Below are 18,504 nucleotides of genomic sequence, written 5' to 3' on the forward strand. Positions count from 1 at the left end.
AACTATTTAGGGAAAGGTGGGCAGTGTTTGAGTGGAGTCGAAATTGGGAAAATTATAGAACTATGCTAACATATTCTTGTCTCATTTTAACAGGAATATTCAAGATAAAGCTGTAGCATTTTCCAGCAAGGATCAATGGTCAAAATCTTTCTTTTTAAAAAGAGATATACAAGTTAAAGATGAAAGGAAAATGCTGGAATGGTTTGGATGCTAACTGACAGGGTAAAGGATACGATATTTCACAGTTACTTGTAATGGAACCTGTGTAAAATTCATCACATCTCATGCACCCAACTGGGAACATGGATGTTGGTTTTTCTCGTTCTGCTGTTCAGACACTGTCAAGAAGCCACTGCAAAAACATCAAACAAAAAATTTCTCACTGGGAAGGAAGGACAAATGGTGTATCTAATCCAAAGGAGTTTGGAGTGAGATATAACTGTCACCAGGAGAGTCTTCCCAAGAAAAAACTTGTTGCTGAGGAAAAGAGTAAAAATTTGGATGTAACCAACTCTCAAAATGTGGGGTCAGATCTCAAGGAAGATGCCAAAAGCCGCAATCAAAGTGAGGGTGAAAGTGAGAAACGGAACTCTAATGATACATGTTTCTTTGAAAATGAACCGGAAACCAAATGGGTATGCTCTCGGGTCAAACAAATTGAAAGCTGGAAAGAAGCTGTTTTGGACCCAGAGACTTCATTACCTCCAGGGAACTTGTATACCTCACAAATATTGTGGAAGAAAATAGAAGCACTTCCCTCAGATAAAGTCTTAAACCTGGCTTTAGAACGTTGTGACTCTTCAGAAAAAGAACTGAATTTTGGAGCTCTGGATAGTTCATATGGAATAACCAAGAGCTTAGAAAATATTTACTCTGAACCTGAGGGGCAAGAATGTGGACCTTCTATAAATCCTTTGCCAAAACCTCGTAGGACATTCAGATATTTATCTGAATCTGGTGTTATGCCATGTAAAGAAAGAAACTGTGACAGAAAATACTGTGAAAATAATTCTTGTGCAGGATCTTCTTTTGCCCCTTCTCAGGAACCCGAACCAAAGAAATATGATGGAAAAATCAGAGGGAGATCTAAAAGGTATGTTTTTATTCTATAGCTAATGATTTGTAGGTATTTTATTTGTAGGATTATTGAGGTTCTTTTCAAATCAATCCCTGTACCATTTCCCTCCGAGAGTTGTAGCCCTAGTTTGAACATACAGATGTTGAATAACTGACAGGGGGAATGAGTAGAGTAGGAACAAGTAGAAGCATAGGAAATAGTGAGGAGCCTTGGTGACTTTATGGGGAAATTCTACCCTGCCCTAGAGGGTTGCTATGAGTCGGAATCGACTCAATGGAACGGGTTTGGGTTTTTTTAAGAGGAAATAGCTAAGACAGTTTACTGACATAGGAGCATCAGAAAAACTTCCATTATTTATATCTTTAAGAATCTCTAGGGACGCAAATACATTCTTCCACTTCATTCAGGGCATGCTGGCCTTATCCCCACTCTTTATGCGGGACTGAACTTAATAAAGGAACTGAATGAAGAACATGAATGTGATTGACTAAAAGCCTCCAATTTTCTCATTGTACATACAGGGGACCAGCCTATTTTATTATTCTTAGGTATCTGATAAAAATGCCCTTGTAATTTTGTTCACAAGTCCATTATCAACTTATGTTTACCATACCAATGTAAAGATGAGAGTTTTTTTGAATTTTTACTGTGCTACTTTTTTTTTTTTTAAGTGAAAGTTTACAAACCAAGTCAGTCTCTCATACAAAAACTTACACACACCTTGCTATACACTCCCATTTGGTCTCCCTCCAATGAGACAGCATACTCCTTTCCTCCACTCTCTATTTTCATGTCCATTCGGCCAGCTTCTGTCCCCCTCTGCCCTCTCATCTGTTCTCCAAACAGGAGCTGCCCGCGTAGTCTCATGTGTCTATGTGACCCAAGGAGCCCACTCTTCACCGGTATCATTTTCTATCCCATAGTTGAGTCCAATCCCTGTCTGAAGAGTTAGCTACAGGAATGGTTCCTGTCTTGGGCTAACAGAAGGTCTGGGGACCATGACCTCTGGAGTCCTTCTATTCTCAGCCTGACCATTAAGTCTGGTCTTTTTACTAGAATTTGGGGTCTGCATCCCACTGCTTTCCTATCGTGTTCCCTGTCAGGGCAGTAAGATGAGAGTTTTGAAAGGCATGACTTTAAAATTTATTTCCTTTCTTAAGGAAATCCTTTGAATTTGAGGATATTCAGCACTTTCGAAATCGGAATGCACAGAAGATTCATGAAGAACTTGGAAGAAATTCTGGTTCAGCACTTTATTACACACAGTCTGAGGACAATATCTATGAGGATATCATGTGTATGTGTCCACAAACTTTGCAATTAAATTTGATGAGTATATGTTTGGTGGCCCTTAACTACTCTGTCCTATAGGGTCTCTATGAGTCAGAATCGACTCGACGGCACTGGGTACTGGCTAACTGTAAGATGGCATTTTCTTTTACAATCAAGCATATTTTGCTCTAGATTTTCTTTTTAATATGGAAATCTTTTGTTCTTTAATGGATAATATCTTTTGTTCTTTAATGGACTTTAGAAATAGTGTAATGGACTGTTCATCTCAGAAGTAGATGTTTATAGTATAGTCTTTTGAGAATTCTTTTAGCTCAGTGGAACTCTTGATCGCTTTATAAGCATACAGTGCCATTGATTTTGAGACCCTTATCCCTACAGCAAGGTAGAATAAGAAAAACATATTTAGTCAGTTGTTTTTTTTGTTTCCATTTTGTGTTCCTCTAAGAAAAAAAAAAATTTTTTTTTTCTTAAAGTTATTTTTTTCACTATCCAGATCCCGCCAAAGAAAATCCATATGAAGATATTCCAATACAGCCTTTACCCATGTGGAGATCCCCTTCAGCATGGAAGCTACCACCCCCTAAAAGTGCTTTCAAAACACCTAAGGTATGATCAGCCAATTAATTGAAGAGAACATGAGACTCTAATTAGATCCCTACAAAAGGGTTAAGATGGTTTAACTGGGGCCAAAATCAACAGGCACTGAGAATGTGATATTTTTGATTGTTGGTGGTGGTTTTTTGTTTTGTTTTGCTTCACTTTTTGGGCAACACACAGTTTTCTGTTTTCTCTAGGGTTTTTTTTTTTTTTTTAAGCACTTTGTTTTTTAATTTGAATGTGAGTACCTTTAGATAGGACATGAACTATTCATTTTACTGTGGCTCCCAAGACTCTTTATTAATCTCACATTTAGCTGTGGCCTAAATTATCTGCCTGGCCCTGAAAGCATCTGTGACCTCTGGAAGCAAAGCCTCCCTTGAGTTACTGAGGACTGTGAGCCATTGTTTTCTGGGAATTTGATTATATTGTAATAGAAGAATTTTGGATCAGAAACCTGAGAAACTTCTTTACAAGTGGTGAGAAGTAAACTATGGAATCCTCGTTTGAGCCCATTTTTATAGGAAAGATAAGATAAATCTGTTTCTGGGGATAGCTTTGACTTTGTATGAGAACAGGGGCATAAGCAGGATGACCTTATCCTTACCCCTTACCAGTACATCTTCTCCTGGTGTAGCTTCCTCCCAAACCTCAATTCCTTCTCCGGAAAACGATGGAACTGAAGAACTCCCAAGCCTATTTACGCTCAAAGCTCACAAAGGATGCCTCTCTGCCCGTCACTTTAACTGAATGGAAGCTATTCCGAGCTGGAGAAGTTGCAAACAGGAAAAGGAAAAATCTTCCAAGGGTAAGAGCTCCAGTCTTTCATTCTTTGACTCTTTACTTCAGCATTTCCATACATGAGAATAAATGGGCTAAAATGAATAATAGGTTGGAACTGACCTACTGGAATTAGAAGATTTGGAAAGCAGCCTAAAGTTTTAAACTTTTGCTCATGTGAGACAAATGCATGAATGGCTTTTGCCAGGGTTTCTTTATGGATATGGAAAATTGATTTTAGATGGACTTATTTCATTTACCTTAGCTCTTATTAAAATCAGCTGTCTGTTTAAAGGCAGCCCCAGAATCTCATATAAAAGGACATTTTGTCAAGCTGGACTTAGTGTCTGTTGTTATTACTGCTCATTGACTTACATAATTGCTGGAGTAAATTCAGTTTTGTCCTTGAGTTCACAGATGTTTATTTATGGCAAAGTATATGCCATTAATTTGGGACAAAAATTTCCATTTGGAGGAAGGAAAACAGAAATCTATTACTTGGGACTAGAAATTACCAGCGATTATACTAAATAAATGACTTCTCCCTCAAAGGAAAAAAGGCAGTAAGTCTGTAAGTCATCTAGACTAGAGCTGTAGGGTCCAACATGAAGAAATTGGGGTTACTTGTAGATAGATATATTTTCTTTTAGGAGAGTCATTTGGGAAATTACATGAAAACATTTTTCAAACTCTGTTACTTTGTTCTATAATTCAGAATGTTTTCAGGGTTGAAAAAATGCTGTGCAAATATGCGGCAATGTAGAAATTAGATCATTTAAATGTTATTCCTTTCCTTAATCCTGTCCAATTTAGTTGCATGTATTCATTTAGCACACTGTACCTGATTTCAACGTTAAACAAAAGTTACAGCTGTTTCTTGGTTTAGTAACTGCTGATTGGTTCCTTGGGAAATATTCTGTTTTGTAATTACTTTAATTCTTCTGATCTATTTCCTGCCCCTCCCTCTTAGTATATGAAGAGTTAAAGACACACAGTTTTTAAAAAGCACTAAACTGATCTCTCTCAGTGGGGAAAAAAAAATCTTTAGCTATTTCTTCTCCTGTGTATGGTGAGGAATAGATTTAAAAAACCAGAGGTTTAAAGAACCGCAAGGCATCTGCAGTAGCTCTCCACTCCTGTGGATCATGCTGGCACAACAGAGCAGCCTCCCACACCGCCCAGACACAGGCCCATGTGTTCGCAGGAGGAAGAATATAAACACATAAGGGGTCGCGTTTAGATGTGGCTTCTGGAATAGCATTAACAAATATTTAAGAATTATGAATTGTAGGGTTTAACGAGACCCGAGGAGATTTTGGAGTGCTTTTGACTCCAAGCCTGAGTATTTTTTGTACTGTGAATCCCCGAAATACTCGAAGCCTGTTCCCTCTCTGATTATAGGTGGTATAATCCAACTTTTCCCTTTCTAATATTTTCCCAAAAGTTTTTTGAGGACTGGGGAGAAGGAACATGGTGATGAACTCTCGATTGTTGGGCAGGAACAAGCTGTTAGCATTTCTACCTGTGATCCTCCTTGGATGAAATCCTTTTAGTAGATTCCATATGCAATACAAATTTTGGCTTTGGAGTATCTTCAGGAACAACATTTCACAAGAAAAATATTTTTCGTTTATTTCCCTTTTGATGACTAGAGCTATCCCTGGAAGGGAAACTGCTTTCATGGTTTGAAAACCCCTGATCTAGTCCATATGCCTCTTCCCCACCCTTCCTTTCTGTGCCTGCTGTGGAAGCCTGTGTGGGATTGTCTGCTAGAGTAGATTTCCTAATGTTTTGTATTGTTTTTGTCAAGTATCTGCAGCAACATGGTTTCTATCATTTCTTAGGAAGAATATTCAGTATTTCCTGCAACTAGAAGGTAAACGTAGGCCTTTCTTCCCGGTTCATAATCTAAATTTAAGTTTTATTATCTTGTATTTCTAGAGCGCACAGTTCCCTTTCCTTTATAACATTTGAGTGTGCTTTTCAAATGCACATTAATAATTATGCTATCTTTGGTCATAAGTACTTCAAATACTTGTTTACCTCATAGATCTTTTCTTTAACCTATAACAATATCTTTTTATTCTGGATTTCCTTGTTTTTGTAATGGTAATATTTAAGAATATTAGTAATTTTTTACTTGAATGACAGTCACACAAAACCTTTAAAAAAAAAGAAAACTAATCCAAAAGTGTGGGAATAATCTGCATATTGGAAGCACATGTTTCTCACATGTTATTTTTCTTGCACTGGATTGATTCACTACCCTACTGATTGCCAAGATTACTAGAGAAGCAAAGTCAAAAGGGAAAACAAGACTTGTCTTAAGAAACTTTGTTGGTTGGCATCTTTTATAATGTTCCTAACACTTGTAACTCTAGGCATTAAATATGTTAAGTCAAGATGAATAGTTAAAAAAAAAAAAAGCTTAGAATTTTAAGAAAAATGGAAAAATTAATATATCAGTTTCCCCTTTTAAAATGTGTTTGTTGAGCAGCTCTAATTCTTTCCTCTTTTTTATCCCAGCCTGTCTTTTTTTCTCTCCCTCTTCATCCCTTCTTCCTTCCCTCTCCCTCTCTCTCTTTCTCTCTCTGACCCACATACACCCATACATACACCCCTCCCAGCAGCAAAGAATTCTAATGAGGAAGTTCCTGTTAAATGGAGAGAAGCAATTATGTAATGATTTTAAAATGGTCTAGGCTCTACTTGCTTGAGATATAGATGATGAGAGGAAGAAAAAAAAGCATGGTTTTTGTACTTGAGGATATTTGAGAGGCTCTTATTTTTGTGCCGTGTTTCTAAAACGAATTGTAGTGTTGGTGTTCCCAGCAGTAAAGAGATGGGTGTTCCCTTTGACAAAAGGTTTTTAAGAGTGAGTATCCTCTTTATGAAGAGTTCCTGGGAGCAGAAATAACTGAGCTTCATCCTGCCTACCAAGTGAATGAGTGTTCCACTTCCTACTCTGGGGAAGCAAACGCTTGAGTTTGGTGATAAAGCCTTGGTCACTATATGGAGTGCAGCAGACAGATTGCCAGCATGTTGTGACATGAAGTGACAAAGAATCTCTTGAAGAGCCTGTGCGGGGTTCTTCTGGAAAGAAGATACCCTTTCCCACTTTCCTTACCCATGTTACCTGACCTTTGTATTAGAATAACATATCATTTAACTAAAGTACATGATTTTGGACTCAAAATTGAAATTTTTAAATGATTTCATTTGTAAAATAGATCTTTTCTCTGAATGAGAATCACTGTTAAATTACTGTCATCAACCTGTAAAGCTTATAGTGTTGGTTTTAACTTGTACTTTCTGGTCTTCTTTTCAGTTTGTGTTGAAAATAGATGACATATTTGAATCTAAGAGAGGAAAGAAGAGGGTAAAGTTACACCCTTACACTGGAAAAGAGGTACCTCCCTCAAAAGGTAAGAATCGTGTTCTGTTCCAGTTTTCCTGAGCTATCAGCATTATAAGGGGAGAGTCATTACGTAAGCAAATATTTGACGCGTATTATAATTTTTTATTTTGTTCCATTTAAATATAACGGAACTTCTTTAGGATAAGGGCTATTTCTTATTCTTCCTCATATACCTTTTATTTAGACTCTTCCATATAATAACTATTGAATGGATACGTAAATAAGTGGAAAAATAACTGTAAACAAAGAGACTGATTTTCATAGGTAGATTGCATCATTGAGGAGCCCTGGTAGCGTAGTGGTTAAGGGCTCGGCTGCTAACCGAAAGGTCTGCAATTCCAACCCACCAGCCGCTCTTCAGGAGATAGATGTGGCAGTCTGCTTCTGTGAAGATACAACCTTGAAAACCCTATGGGGCAGTTCTACTCTGTCCTGTAGGGTTGCTGTGAGTTGGAATCAACTTGATGGCATCTGGTTAGATTGCATCATTTTATGGTCCTACTTTGATTTATAATCATTGATTAGCATAGGTTCTTTCAATAAAGAAAATCAAAATGTTTGGTATGTATAAACTGAAGGTACTTTGTACTCAACTTGTCATTTAATAAGTTCAGTAGTTTTTACCCTTCAGATGCCTGGATTAGTTAAGAAATTGTCTCAATTAAGAAATTGTCAGCATCCACAGTGCATTATTAGAATTTTTTTAAAACTCATGTGAGGTTCTTAACTTGGTCGTCAGGGAAAGGATATGTAGAATTTGGCAGTTTTAGGACCTAAGATTCATAAGGAACCTTGAAAGATTCTATAATGAAAAACAACAGTAAGTCGTACCAGGGGAGAATGTTTCTCATTTCTGCAGACTTCCAAGGCAGACATTTCTTAATTTCCCTTGAAAATCTACTCTTTATTCTGACAACTTACTCTCAGAAAATAAAATTTTCAGTTCCACAATTTTAAGACTCTTTCTTCTTACTCTGTGCCAATTAAGACCAACTGATCACCATTTTTAATGTGAGTTTTCATATTTTCCAAGACAGTTATTCAAACATGTTTTGATCTTCTCTGTAGAAGAAATATTTTTGGTTGTTGTTATCAAAACAGCTCCCATTTGTTCCATGAAGTAATTGTTCCTTTACAGACTTTGTCTTATGTATAACATATGGCAACACTAGGAGGCAGGGACTATCCTAATTTTACAGATGAAGAAGCTGAGCCCCATGAGGAACCGTAGATTTGAATCAAGAAACATGGCACCACAAAATCTTATTTTTTTCTGTCACCTAGTTACTCTCACTTTTTCTCGTAACTTTGATTTTCAGAGGTTTACCTATCTCCTTTCCACGTGTTTCCTAATCTTCAACAAAGGTATTGTCAAAAGGCTTTTTGTTTGTAAAATTCAGGACTAGATACAGAAGAGGAACACTAAGGCCAGATAGTGTGCTGGATCCTTTGAAATGCATTATCATTAATTTTCTAAATAGGACTACGTGGCAGATGTTATTGCCGCTGTTTTATAAATATGGAAATAAATTACAAATTGCAAATTTTGTAAAAGACCAAGACACTGGAGCCAGGACAGATTCTTGGAAAATATTAATTGCATTTTCCCAGATTAACAATTAAAAATAATAATAATAATAATTACTCTCCAGCTATGCCCCTCTAATTAAACAGATTATGTTTTATGCCTTATAGAATAGAAACATTTTAATGAATTTGGCTCTAAGACAAGTTTTTTAAGAGCCAGATCCTTTTTCCTCATTGACTTGTATCGTTATTAAAAAAGAAAGAAAAAAAAATCGATAGCGTGAGTCACTAACTTCTAGCACCAAAAAGAAAAAAAATAGGGAGTATTCCCTAAATTGTAACCCTTCCCTAAAAGTTTGTTTTTCCTTTGCATGGCTCAAAGAAAATACACATTCACCCATCGTCAGTTACCAGCTCCTCCAGTGAGTCAGAGGAGTTTCTCTTCTGCCTGAGAATCTTCTGACTTCATGGTCACAGCTCTCAGCTTTACGTTCTCCTTAAGCTTTCATCTGTATATCAACAATACCTAGTAAAACTAGATTATTATATTTACCTCCTCTGTCAGTACATGCTAGGATTTACTGGCTGTATTCCAACCAAAATATTTCTTAATTTTCTCAATTATCAGGTAGTATTACAAAATTATTTATTCCCCTGCTTCAATTCTGTTATTATAATTTTGTGTATTGAGTCGTATATAAAAAGGGACACCCAATCTGGAAAATGATAGTGATAATATTTGCAAACTTGAAGAACGTAATCAATGTCACTGAATAATACATGCAAAAATTGTTGAATTGGCAAATGTTTTATTATGTATATTTTTACCACAACTAAAGAAAAAAAATGTTTTAGTATGGTAGCAGAAAAAAACAAACAACAAAAAAAGTACACTCAAGTATTTTTTAATCCATACAGATTCTCAGCAGATTATATAGGCTTATAACCCTTTAACCATCATTCAGTGTCCTGGGAATGCAGGTCATCAGAACCTGTAGATGTGAATACATTGTTGTCATTTTTGCTGTAATTAGGTGCTCTTAAGTCAGTTCCGACTCGTAGTGACCCTTTATACAACAGAACGAAACACTGTCCGGTCCTGCACCATCCTCACCGTTGTTGTTATGCTTGAGCCCACTGTTGCTGCCACTGTGTCAATCCATCTCATTGAGGGTCTTCCTCTTTTTCACTGACCCCTCTACTTTACCTGACATTATGTCCTTCTCCAGGGACCGATCCCTCCTGATAACATGTCCAAAGTATATGAGACATAGTCTCCCCATCCTCGCTTCTAAGGAGCATTCTGGTTGTACTTCCTCCAAGATTGATTTGTTCATTCTTTTCGCAGCCATGGTATATTCAATATTCTTTACCAATGCCACAATTCAAAGGCATCAGTTCTTCTTCAGTCTTCCTTATTCATTGTCCAGCTTTAGCATGCATATGAGGCTTGAGTCAGGCGCACCTTAGTCTTCAAGGTGACGTCTTTGCTTTTTAACGCCTTAAGGAGATCTTTTGCAGCAGATTTTCCCAGTGCAATGCGTCGTTTGATTTCGTGACTGCTGCTTCCATGGGTCTTGATTGTGGATCTAAGTAAAATGCAATCCTTGACAACTTCAGTCTTTTCTCCATTTATCATGATATTGCTTATTGGTCCGGATGTATTTTTCTTTATGGTAAGGTGTAATCCATACTAAAGGTTGTGGTCTTTGATCTTCATCAGTAAATGCTTCAAGTCCTTTTCACTTTCAGCAAGCAAGGTTGTGATATTTCATAACGCAGGTTGTTAAGGAGTCTTCCTCCAATCCTGATGCCCCGCTCTTCTTCATATAGTCCAGCTTCTCAGATTATTTGCTCAGAATACAGATTGAATAGGTAATGGTGAAAGGATACAGCCCTGAGGCACACCTTTCCTGACTTTAAACCAGGCAGTATCCTCTTGTTCTATTGGAACGGCTGCCTCTTGTTCTATGTACAGGCTCCTTATGAGCACAATTATGTGTTCTAGAATTCCCATTCATCACAGTGTTACCCATAATTTGTTATGATCCACACAGGCGAATACCTTTGCATAGTCAATAAAACACAGGTGAACACCTTTCTGGTATTCTCTGCTTTCAGCCGAGATCCATCTGACATCAGCAATGATATCCTTTGTTCCAGATCCTCTTTTGAATCTGGCTTTTATTTCTGGCAGTTGTCTGTCAATACATTGCTACCGTATTGAATAATCTTCAGCAAAATTTTACTTGCATATGATATTAGTGATATTGTTCAATAATTTCCGCTTTCAATTGGATCACCCTTCTTGGGAATAGGCACAAATATGGGTCTCTTCCAGTCAGTTAGCCAGGTAGCTGTCTTCCAAATTTCTTGGCATGGACAATTGAACACCTCCAGCACTGCATCCATTTGTTGAAACATCTCAATTGGTATTCTGTCAATTTCTGGAGCCTTGATTTTCACCAGTTCCTTCAATGCAGCTTGGACTTTATCCTTCAGTACCACAATCACCATCATCATGGTTGAATGCCAACCAGTTCTTTTTGGAACAGTGACTCTGTATATTCCTTCCATCTTCTTTTGTTGCTTCCTGCGTTGTTCAATATTTTGCCAATAGAATCCTTCAAAATTGTGACTCTGGGCTTGATCTTTTTCTTCAGTTCTTTCAGCTTGAGAAATGCCGAGTGTGTTCTTCCCTTTCGGTTATCTAACTCCAGGTCTTTGTACTTTTCGTTATAATACTTTGTCTCCTCAAGCTGCCCTTTGAAATCTTCTGTTCAGCTAGTTTATGTGATCATTTCTTCCGTTCACTTTAGCTACTCTACATGCAAGAGCAAGTTTCAGAGTCTCTTCTGACATCCATTTTGGTCTTTTCTTTCTTTCCTGTCTTTTTAATGACCCCTTGCTTTCTTCATTTATGATGTCCTTGATGTCGTTCCACAATTCATCTGCTCTTTTGTCATTAGGGTTCAATTTGTCAAATCTCTTCTTGAGATCGTCTCTAAGTTCAGGTGAGATATACTGAAAGCTGTATGCTGGTTCTCGTGGACTTGTTCTAATTTTCTTCAGCTTCAAATTGAACTTGCATATGAACACTTGATGGTCTGTTTTGCAGTTTGCCCCTGGTCTTGTTCTGACTGATGATATTGACTTTTTCATCATGTTTCCACAGATGTAGTCCATTTGATTCCTGTGTAGTCCATCTAGAAAGGTCCACAAGTATAGTCGCTGTTTATGTTGTTGAAAAAAGGTATTTACAAGGAAAAAGTTGTTGGTCTTGCAAAATTTTATCATATGTTGTTTCCATCACCAAGGCCATATTTTCCAGCTCCTGTTCCTTCTTTGTTTCCAACTTTCTCATTCCAATCACCAGCAATTATCAATGCATCTTGATTGCATGTTTGATCAATTTCAGACTGCAGAAGTTGGTAAAAATCTTCAATTTTTTCATCTTTGGCCTTAGTGGTTGGTGCGTAAATTTGAATAATAGTCATATTAACTGATCTTCTTTGTAGGCATATGGATATTACCCTATCCCTGACAGCATTGCACTTCAGGATGGATCTTGAAATGTTCTTTTTGATGATGAATGCGACATCATTCCTCTTCAATTTGTCATTTCCAGCATAGTTGACCATATGATTATCTGATTCGAAATGGCCAATACCAGTCCATTTCAGCTCACTGATGCCTTGGGTATTGAGCTTTTCGTGTTCTCTTTCATTTTTGATTACTTCTAATTTTCCTAGATTAATAATGTCATACATTCCACATTCCCATTATTAATGGATGTTTGCAACTGTTTCTTCTTATTTTGAGTTGTGCCACATCAGCAAAAATGAAGGTCCTGAAAGCTTGACTCTGTTCATGTCATTAAGGTCAACTCTACTTTGAGGAGGCAGTTATCCCCTAGTTGTATTCTGAGGGGCTCATCTTCTGGCACTATATCAAACAATGTTCTGCTGCTATTCATAAAGTTTCCACTGGCTGATTTTTCCAGCAGTAGACTGCCAGGTTGTTCATCTTAGTCTGTCTTAGTTTGGAGGTTCCACTGAAACCTGTCCACCGTGGGTGATCATGCTGGTATTTGAAATACCAGTAGCATAGCGTCCAACATCACAGGAAGAATTTTATTTACCGGGAAGACATTTTGGTTGTTTCTAACATTTTATTTAACCTGTGGATGTTTAAATTGTTTATATATATTTTGTTTCTTCCCCAAAAAAGCTGCAATATGTTTTTACCATGTATAAGGATATATTTTTTTTATCTATAGACTAAGTTCCTAGAAATGGACTTACTTCCTCAAAGAACATATGCATTTAAAATTTTTATTAAAAGATTTTTGTAAGACCTTTTTAGGAAGTGATTGTAGTAGCTTATGTTTCTACCAACGGCATTTGAAAATGCTTCTTCCCCATAACCTTCATCAATACTGTGTTTATCAAACTTTTTGATTTCTTGCCAATATGGTGGATGAAATTTTTTGTCTTGTTTATTGTTTTAATTTACATTTCTCTGTTTATGAATTTGGGCTTTTTTCAAGTTTGTCAACAATTTATGTATCTTTTTTATGAATTGCCTGTTCCTGTTCTTTATTCATTTTTCTATTGTGCTGTCTTTTTCTTAATGATCTTAACAGGTATTTGAATATTAAGAAACTTAGCCTTATATCTGCTATGTATATCACAAATATTTTCCGAGTTTATTGTTCAGCTTTTGAATCTATTAGTGATATTTTTATTAGATAGAACTTCTATATGTATTATATTTTAATGTAACCAAACTTAAGTATATTTTCATTTATGACACTTAGGCTTTGTTTTTCCTGATAAATTTAAATGTTTTTCCATTTCTTTGCATTTTTTTATTTTGCTTTAGCTTTTCAGGCTTAATCTAGAAATTCTTCATTCATTTATTCAAAAAGTCTTTATTTTATTTTATTTTTTTTAGGTAAATTGTCTGTGTGCCCAGCATTGTGCTAGGTCCAATGGTACAAAACAAGTCCCTCGTGAAAACATAACCCCTTATCCTCAAGATACTTAAAATCTGATTGCAGAAAATGAGACCAGCCCAAAGCAGTATGGATACTACTAAGAATTCATAGTAAAGGAAAGCTCAGTATAGGCTAGAGTTAGCTTAGAAGCATCATGGAGGACGTAGAAAGAATGTTACTTCATAAATTTATTTGATAATCTTTCTCAGCTATCACGTTTTCCTATAATTCTAAATTCACAGGTTAGTTGGTGTTCAGATTTTTGTTTAGCCAGCTTGATGTTGTTCTACCTTTGATACCTTATTTGTGAATAAGAGACAAGGATATGAATGTAGTAATAGAAACATGATCCACTCTGGACTAGACTTGCGTTCTTAAAACTAGTCTGAAATGCTACTAATTTCTGTAGTTAAAGATGAGAGGGGAACTGAGAAAGGAGGTAGGATGTGGGAAGAAGATGGAAAAAAGTATTTCTGCTCTGAACCTTTTATTCTCTTTTGGAAAGAGTTTTAACCTGATACAACTAAGCAATTTGGAGAAAGGCTCAGCATACTTATTACTATTCCTTATTGCAAGTCCCCAGGTCTGTGGAGGCTCTGTGTTGTTTTCATCTTCGTGTGTTTCCTGCTGTTAGACAATACAAATAGAAACTCTTCCTCTCTTTTCAGGTGAAACCAGTGGGAACGAAAGTGATGCCGAGTACCTGCCAAAGAGTGAGTGAGTCAGTGGGGCTGCTCCCTTTCTTGTGATGATCATGGTTATAGGTGGAGTGACACTCACCTTTATGATTAAGCATGTTTTTCCCACATGAAGTTTCATTTGTAGGTGAATTTCTTCATTATTATCAGAACCTGCCGAAATTTGAGGGACTGAACAGTGCACTGCCAGATGTTTGACAGCACTAAAATCTCCCACAGTGGAGTAGAGTAAACCAGTATAGTTCTTGGGATGGAATGTTCTTGGGGAGCAGCACAGAGCTGCATGTCCAGACATATGTGCAGTAGTTTACTGGCAGCCAAAACAGAGTATGTGAATCATCCCGAGACAGATACTAAGCATTAAGTATCTGATTTTTCATAGTCACTCAAGTGTAATTATCTAAGTAACTCTGACATCTCTCTAATTTTGAGAAAGAAAATATTCATCTGTTTCTTATTCATGGGCATTTACATGCCAAATTACAATGGTGTTTACTTCTTTTAGAATATGTGGAACAGTGCCGTGCAATTCCAGCTGTATTTGGGCTGCTGTACCCTTCATCAAATGACTTTTCACAGCAAGTTATTTAGTTCCTGTTGAACTGACTAGCATCTGAAGCATGGAATAAGTAGGAGACTTGAGTTATCAAAGATGAGCATGGGGCAGTGCCATGCCTGATACTCTAACCTTATAATGACTAACTAGTCTTGTGCTCCCTCCACTGGCCTGATTGCTTCAGGTGTTTAATTCTGCAACCTGACTGAAGATCAAACTTAAATCATCACCTGGCTCATCCTACATGTGTAAAGATAACTAATTTAGTGCTATCGGTACTGAGAAAACAGTACCTAAAATATTTTCGAATTGAACTCAGCTCTCTAGAAATAAGTAAGGCTTTGCCCAGAGCAGCAAATGAATAGATAATTCTGGGGAGCCATAAGGAACATTTACTCCTAGATGTATTTTTTTAAGTGTTCTTAATATTTTGATACACAGTATGACTTCATTTGGGGCAGAATGCATCATATCTCAAAAAGAAAGTCAATCAGGGGATGAGTCTTTTAGTCATTGGCACAGAATGACACATAAGCAAAACTCTGGGACATTTGGACTCTTTCTTTTGCAAGTACACAGTTTCCTGTAGTGCAGACTGCCCAAAACTGTTCAGATTGTAGAAATGAATGAGAATAGAGGGTAGATGCTATCCAGCTTTGAATGGTATTACTACAGACTGCTTAAATAGTGTGCTTCCATAATTTCATTCTTTTGAGGAATGTTCTTTTAATAGATGTCTTCCTCCTCCTCAGTTTTTTTCCGCTTGCATTTAGCACAATTTATTGACTTATGATATACCCATTACTAGTAATATATGCCAAGGAGAGAAGTGAAAAGGACAGTTGTTTTAATGTGAGGTTAGTTTTTGTCTTGATGTTATCAAACTCTTCCCTTTATGCACTTACCTTCTGTGGGACTGTAATCAACGTCCCCCAACCCCTGCCCGTGATTTCGTGGTCCTAGCAGTGGCATCTGTTCCCAGTCCAGTGGTTTTTCCTGGGTGTTTCCCATGTGTTTTTCTATGTGTCCTGGTGTTATGTCATGGAAGATGGCATGGCGTAGAGTATGTAGTGGCACATACTCTGTCCTATCCAGTTGGGGCCTGGAGGGTCAGTCCCATGACTGACCAGATGGCTGTGAGGGTCTGCACTCATTCCCTGAGTATGTCATAGCCCCAAGAGGTCTGTCTGTGTGGCAGACATTGGCTAGTCAACATTCATTCAGCAGTGACTGCATGAAGATTAATCCTGAATGGGTCATGAACTCTGCGTGAGGAAGGAAAACATTGCTCTATGATTTCATTACAGATCGCCACAAGCGCTTAGCACAACTGCAGCAAGCTTCCAAGAGGAATCCTCACTACCAGACCTTGGAGCGGGACCTTATTGAATTACAGGAGCAGCAGCTGTTTGAACTTTTTGTGGTAGTGTCTCTACAGAAGAACCCATCAGAAAAAAGTTATATTCCCCAGGTCATACAACAATTCCCTAGCAAGGTAGGTGCAAGGAGGCCAAGAGGCATTCAGGAATGTTCCTGTGTCTCTGTGTGTTTATTTCCTCTTCTCTTGTTTATCGTAATCTCAGCCACCTTTACCAATACGGTACTTGTAGGATTTGGTAAACTAATCTGACTAAATCTTTTGTCAGGCATGAGCTACAACCGGGGGCGGGGGGGGGGGCGGGAAACAAGCTCATTCTCCAAGTTGTTTTTTTATGTGTTCCGAAACCCAGTGCTGTCAAGTTGATTCTGACTCATAGCGACCTATAGGACAAAGTAGAACTGCCTCATAGGGTTTCCAAGGCTGTAAATCTTTACAGGAGCAGACTGCCACATCTTCCTCCCATGGAGCAGCTAGTGGGTTCCAACCACTGACCTTTATGTTAGCAGCCAAGCGTTAAACCATTTTGCCACCAGGGCTCCTCAATAATAATAACAGCTGCCATCTATTGAGTGCTTACTATGTGTTAGGAATTGCATCGCTTGTTGCCATCGAGTCGATTCCAACTCATAGCAACCCTGCAGGACAGAGTAGAACTGTTCCATGTATATTACAGTTCTGCGCTGTCCTGTAGGGTTGCTATGAGTTGGAATCGGCTCAATGGCAATGGTTTTTTTTTTTCTGTTTGTTTCTTTCTTTCTTTATTATTATTAACAGTATTATCTAGCTTTGCTTTGCCTTTTTCAAATAATCATTCATTGTTCATTTAATCTTCAAATATTTTTTATTTGCTAGGGGTAGGTGCTGGGGATATAACTGGAAAAGATCTTTTTGGTCTCTACCTTCACAGAGCTTATAATGTAGGCCCCACAGGTGACTCTCAGCTTTATAGAGACAATTACAAAGACAGAAACTTGATTCTTACACCACAGTTTGCAAATTGAACACACTGAACACAGTTTGCAAACTGAACAAATTAAGCCAACAGATGTGCTTTTTTGGTTTGCATAGTGTTTTGTAAAAAAGTAATAATAATAATAAATTTTGTTGCCAATGTTTAAAAATAATTTTTCACATAAAAACCTGTTTCTGCCTTTTCTTGAGAAAGTGCACGGATTACCAGCACCTGACCTACATTCCTAATTGGCAGCAGTTGGCGGAAGCTGAGTAAGGAGCAGGGCTGGCTTCATGGGTGTGTGACCAGTATAGTCACACAGGGCCCCACTCTCAGAAGGGCTCTGTGCTTGGGGTTTAATGCTTTGTAGTCACCATCTTGAAAGTCTGAATTTTATCTTTGAATTTGTCTTTTGTAAGTGAAGTCTGATTTGACAATGGGGCATGTGCTGGGTCTTAAAGCCTCAGTTCTCCTGTGGTCCCAACTCCTGCCGCCTTCACAGGATGAGTCCTCTGGCTTCCCTTTCCCTTGCCCCCCTGGCATCCCAAGCCCTGACCAGCCTCCCCTCCCACTCCTGGTCAGTACTGCTGCCACCCTCCGTCCCCTCTGGGGGCCTGGGTATGGTCATGGGAAGGGGCTGGATCAGGCAAGCACTCGTTGCAGTGAGTCCAGGCAGGGCATGGCTGTGACCCTCTGCCCTGGGCTGGCAGTGCCATGGAATGTTCAGTGGGTAACTTGGGGTGGGAGGCAAACCTCTCAACCAACCCAATCCAGATAATAAAGTACATCCCAACGCGGAGGCTACAGTTCTTTGAAGGTTCCCCAGCTGCCATGTATCGGTGTGGCAGGCCTGTGAAAAGGGGAGATACCCGGCTAACTTCCCCACCCCAACTCAGGATACAGACCATCAGTCCCCAGGCTGGCTAGAGGGGAAGCCAAGCCGTTAGGCTGGCTATGTACTGTGTCCTTGGGGCTCCTGGGTATCTTTGAGGGTCTGCTGCACCCATCCTCCAAGTATCGTTGTGCTTGAGGGAACACATCATTTAAATAGCAGGCAAAAACCTGACTACAGGTTGAGAGAAAGACTACAGAAGAAAGGAAAACATTTTCTATTTAATGGCACTTTTTTTTTTTTTTTTTTTAGAACAAATGGCCCCACATTTTCATTTTGTGCTGTGCTCCACAAATTATGTAGTGAACGAAGGAGTAATCCCTTTATATGAGG

General features: G+C 38.2%; 1 protein-coding gene across 1 annotated transcript in view; it reads left to right on the forward strand.

The window, feature by feature from the left end:
- Nucleotides 1-18,504, forward strand: part of DENND2C (DENN domain containing 2C) — a 96,001-nt gene that overhangs the window by 47,518 nt on the left and 29,979 nt on the right. The window contains exons 2-8 of the mRNA XM_049880016.1: nt 94-1,093; nt 2,239-2,375; nt 2,865-2,977; nt 3,606-3,776; nt 7,077-7,173; nt 14,361-14,405; nt 16,254-16,441. Coding sequence (XP_049735973.1) covers nt 285-1,093; nt 2,239-2,375; nt 2,865-2,977; nt 3,606-3,776; nt 7,077-7,173; nt 14,361-14,405; nt 16,254-16,441 — 1,560 coding nt within the window. The 5' untranslated portion in view covers nt 94-284. The remainder of the gene's footprint in view (nt 1-93; nt 1,094-2,238; nt 2,376-2,864; nt 2,978-3,605; nt 3,777-7,076; nt 7,174-14,360; nt 14,406-16,253; nt 16,442-18,504) is intronic.

Source organism: Elephas maximus, chromosome 3 (genome assembly GCF_024166365.1).
Source record: "Elephas maximus indicus isolate mEleMax1 chromosome 3, mEleMax1 primary haplotype, whole genome shotgun sequence".
NCBI lineage: Eukaryota > Metazoa > Chordata > Mammalia > Proboscidea > Elephantidae > Elephas > Elephas maximus.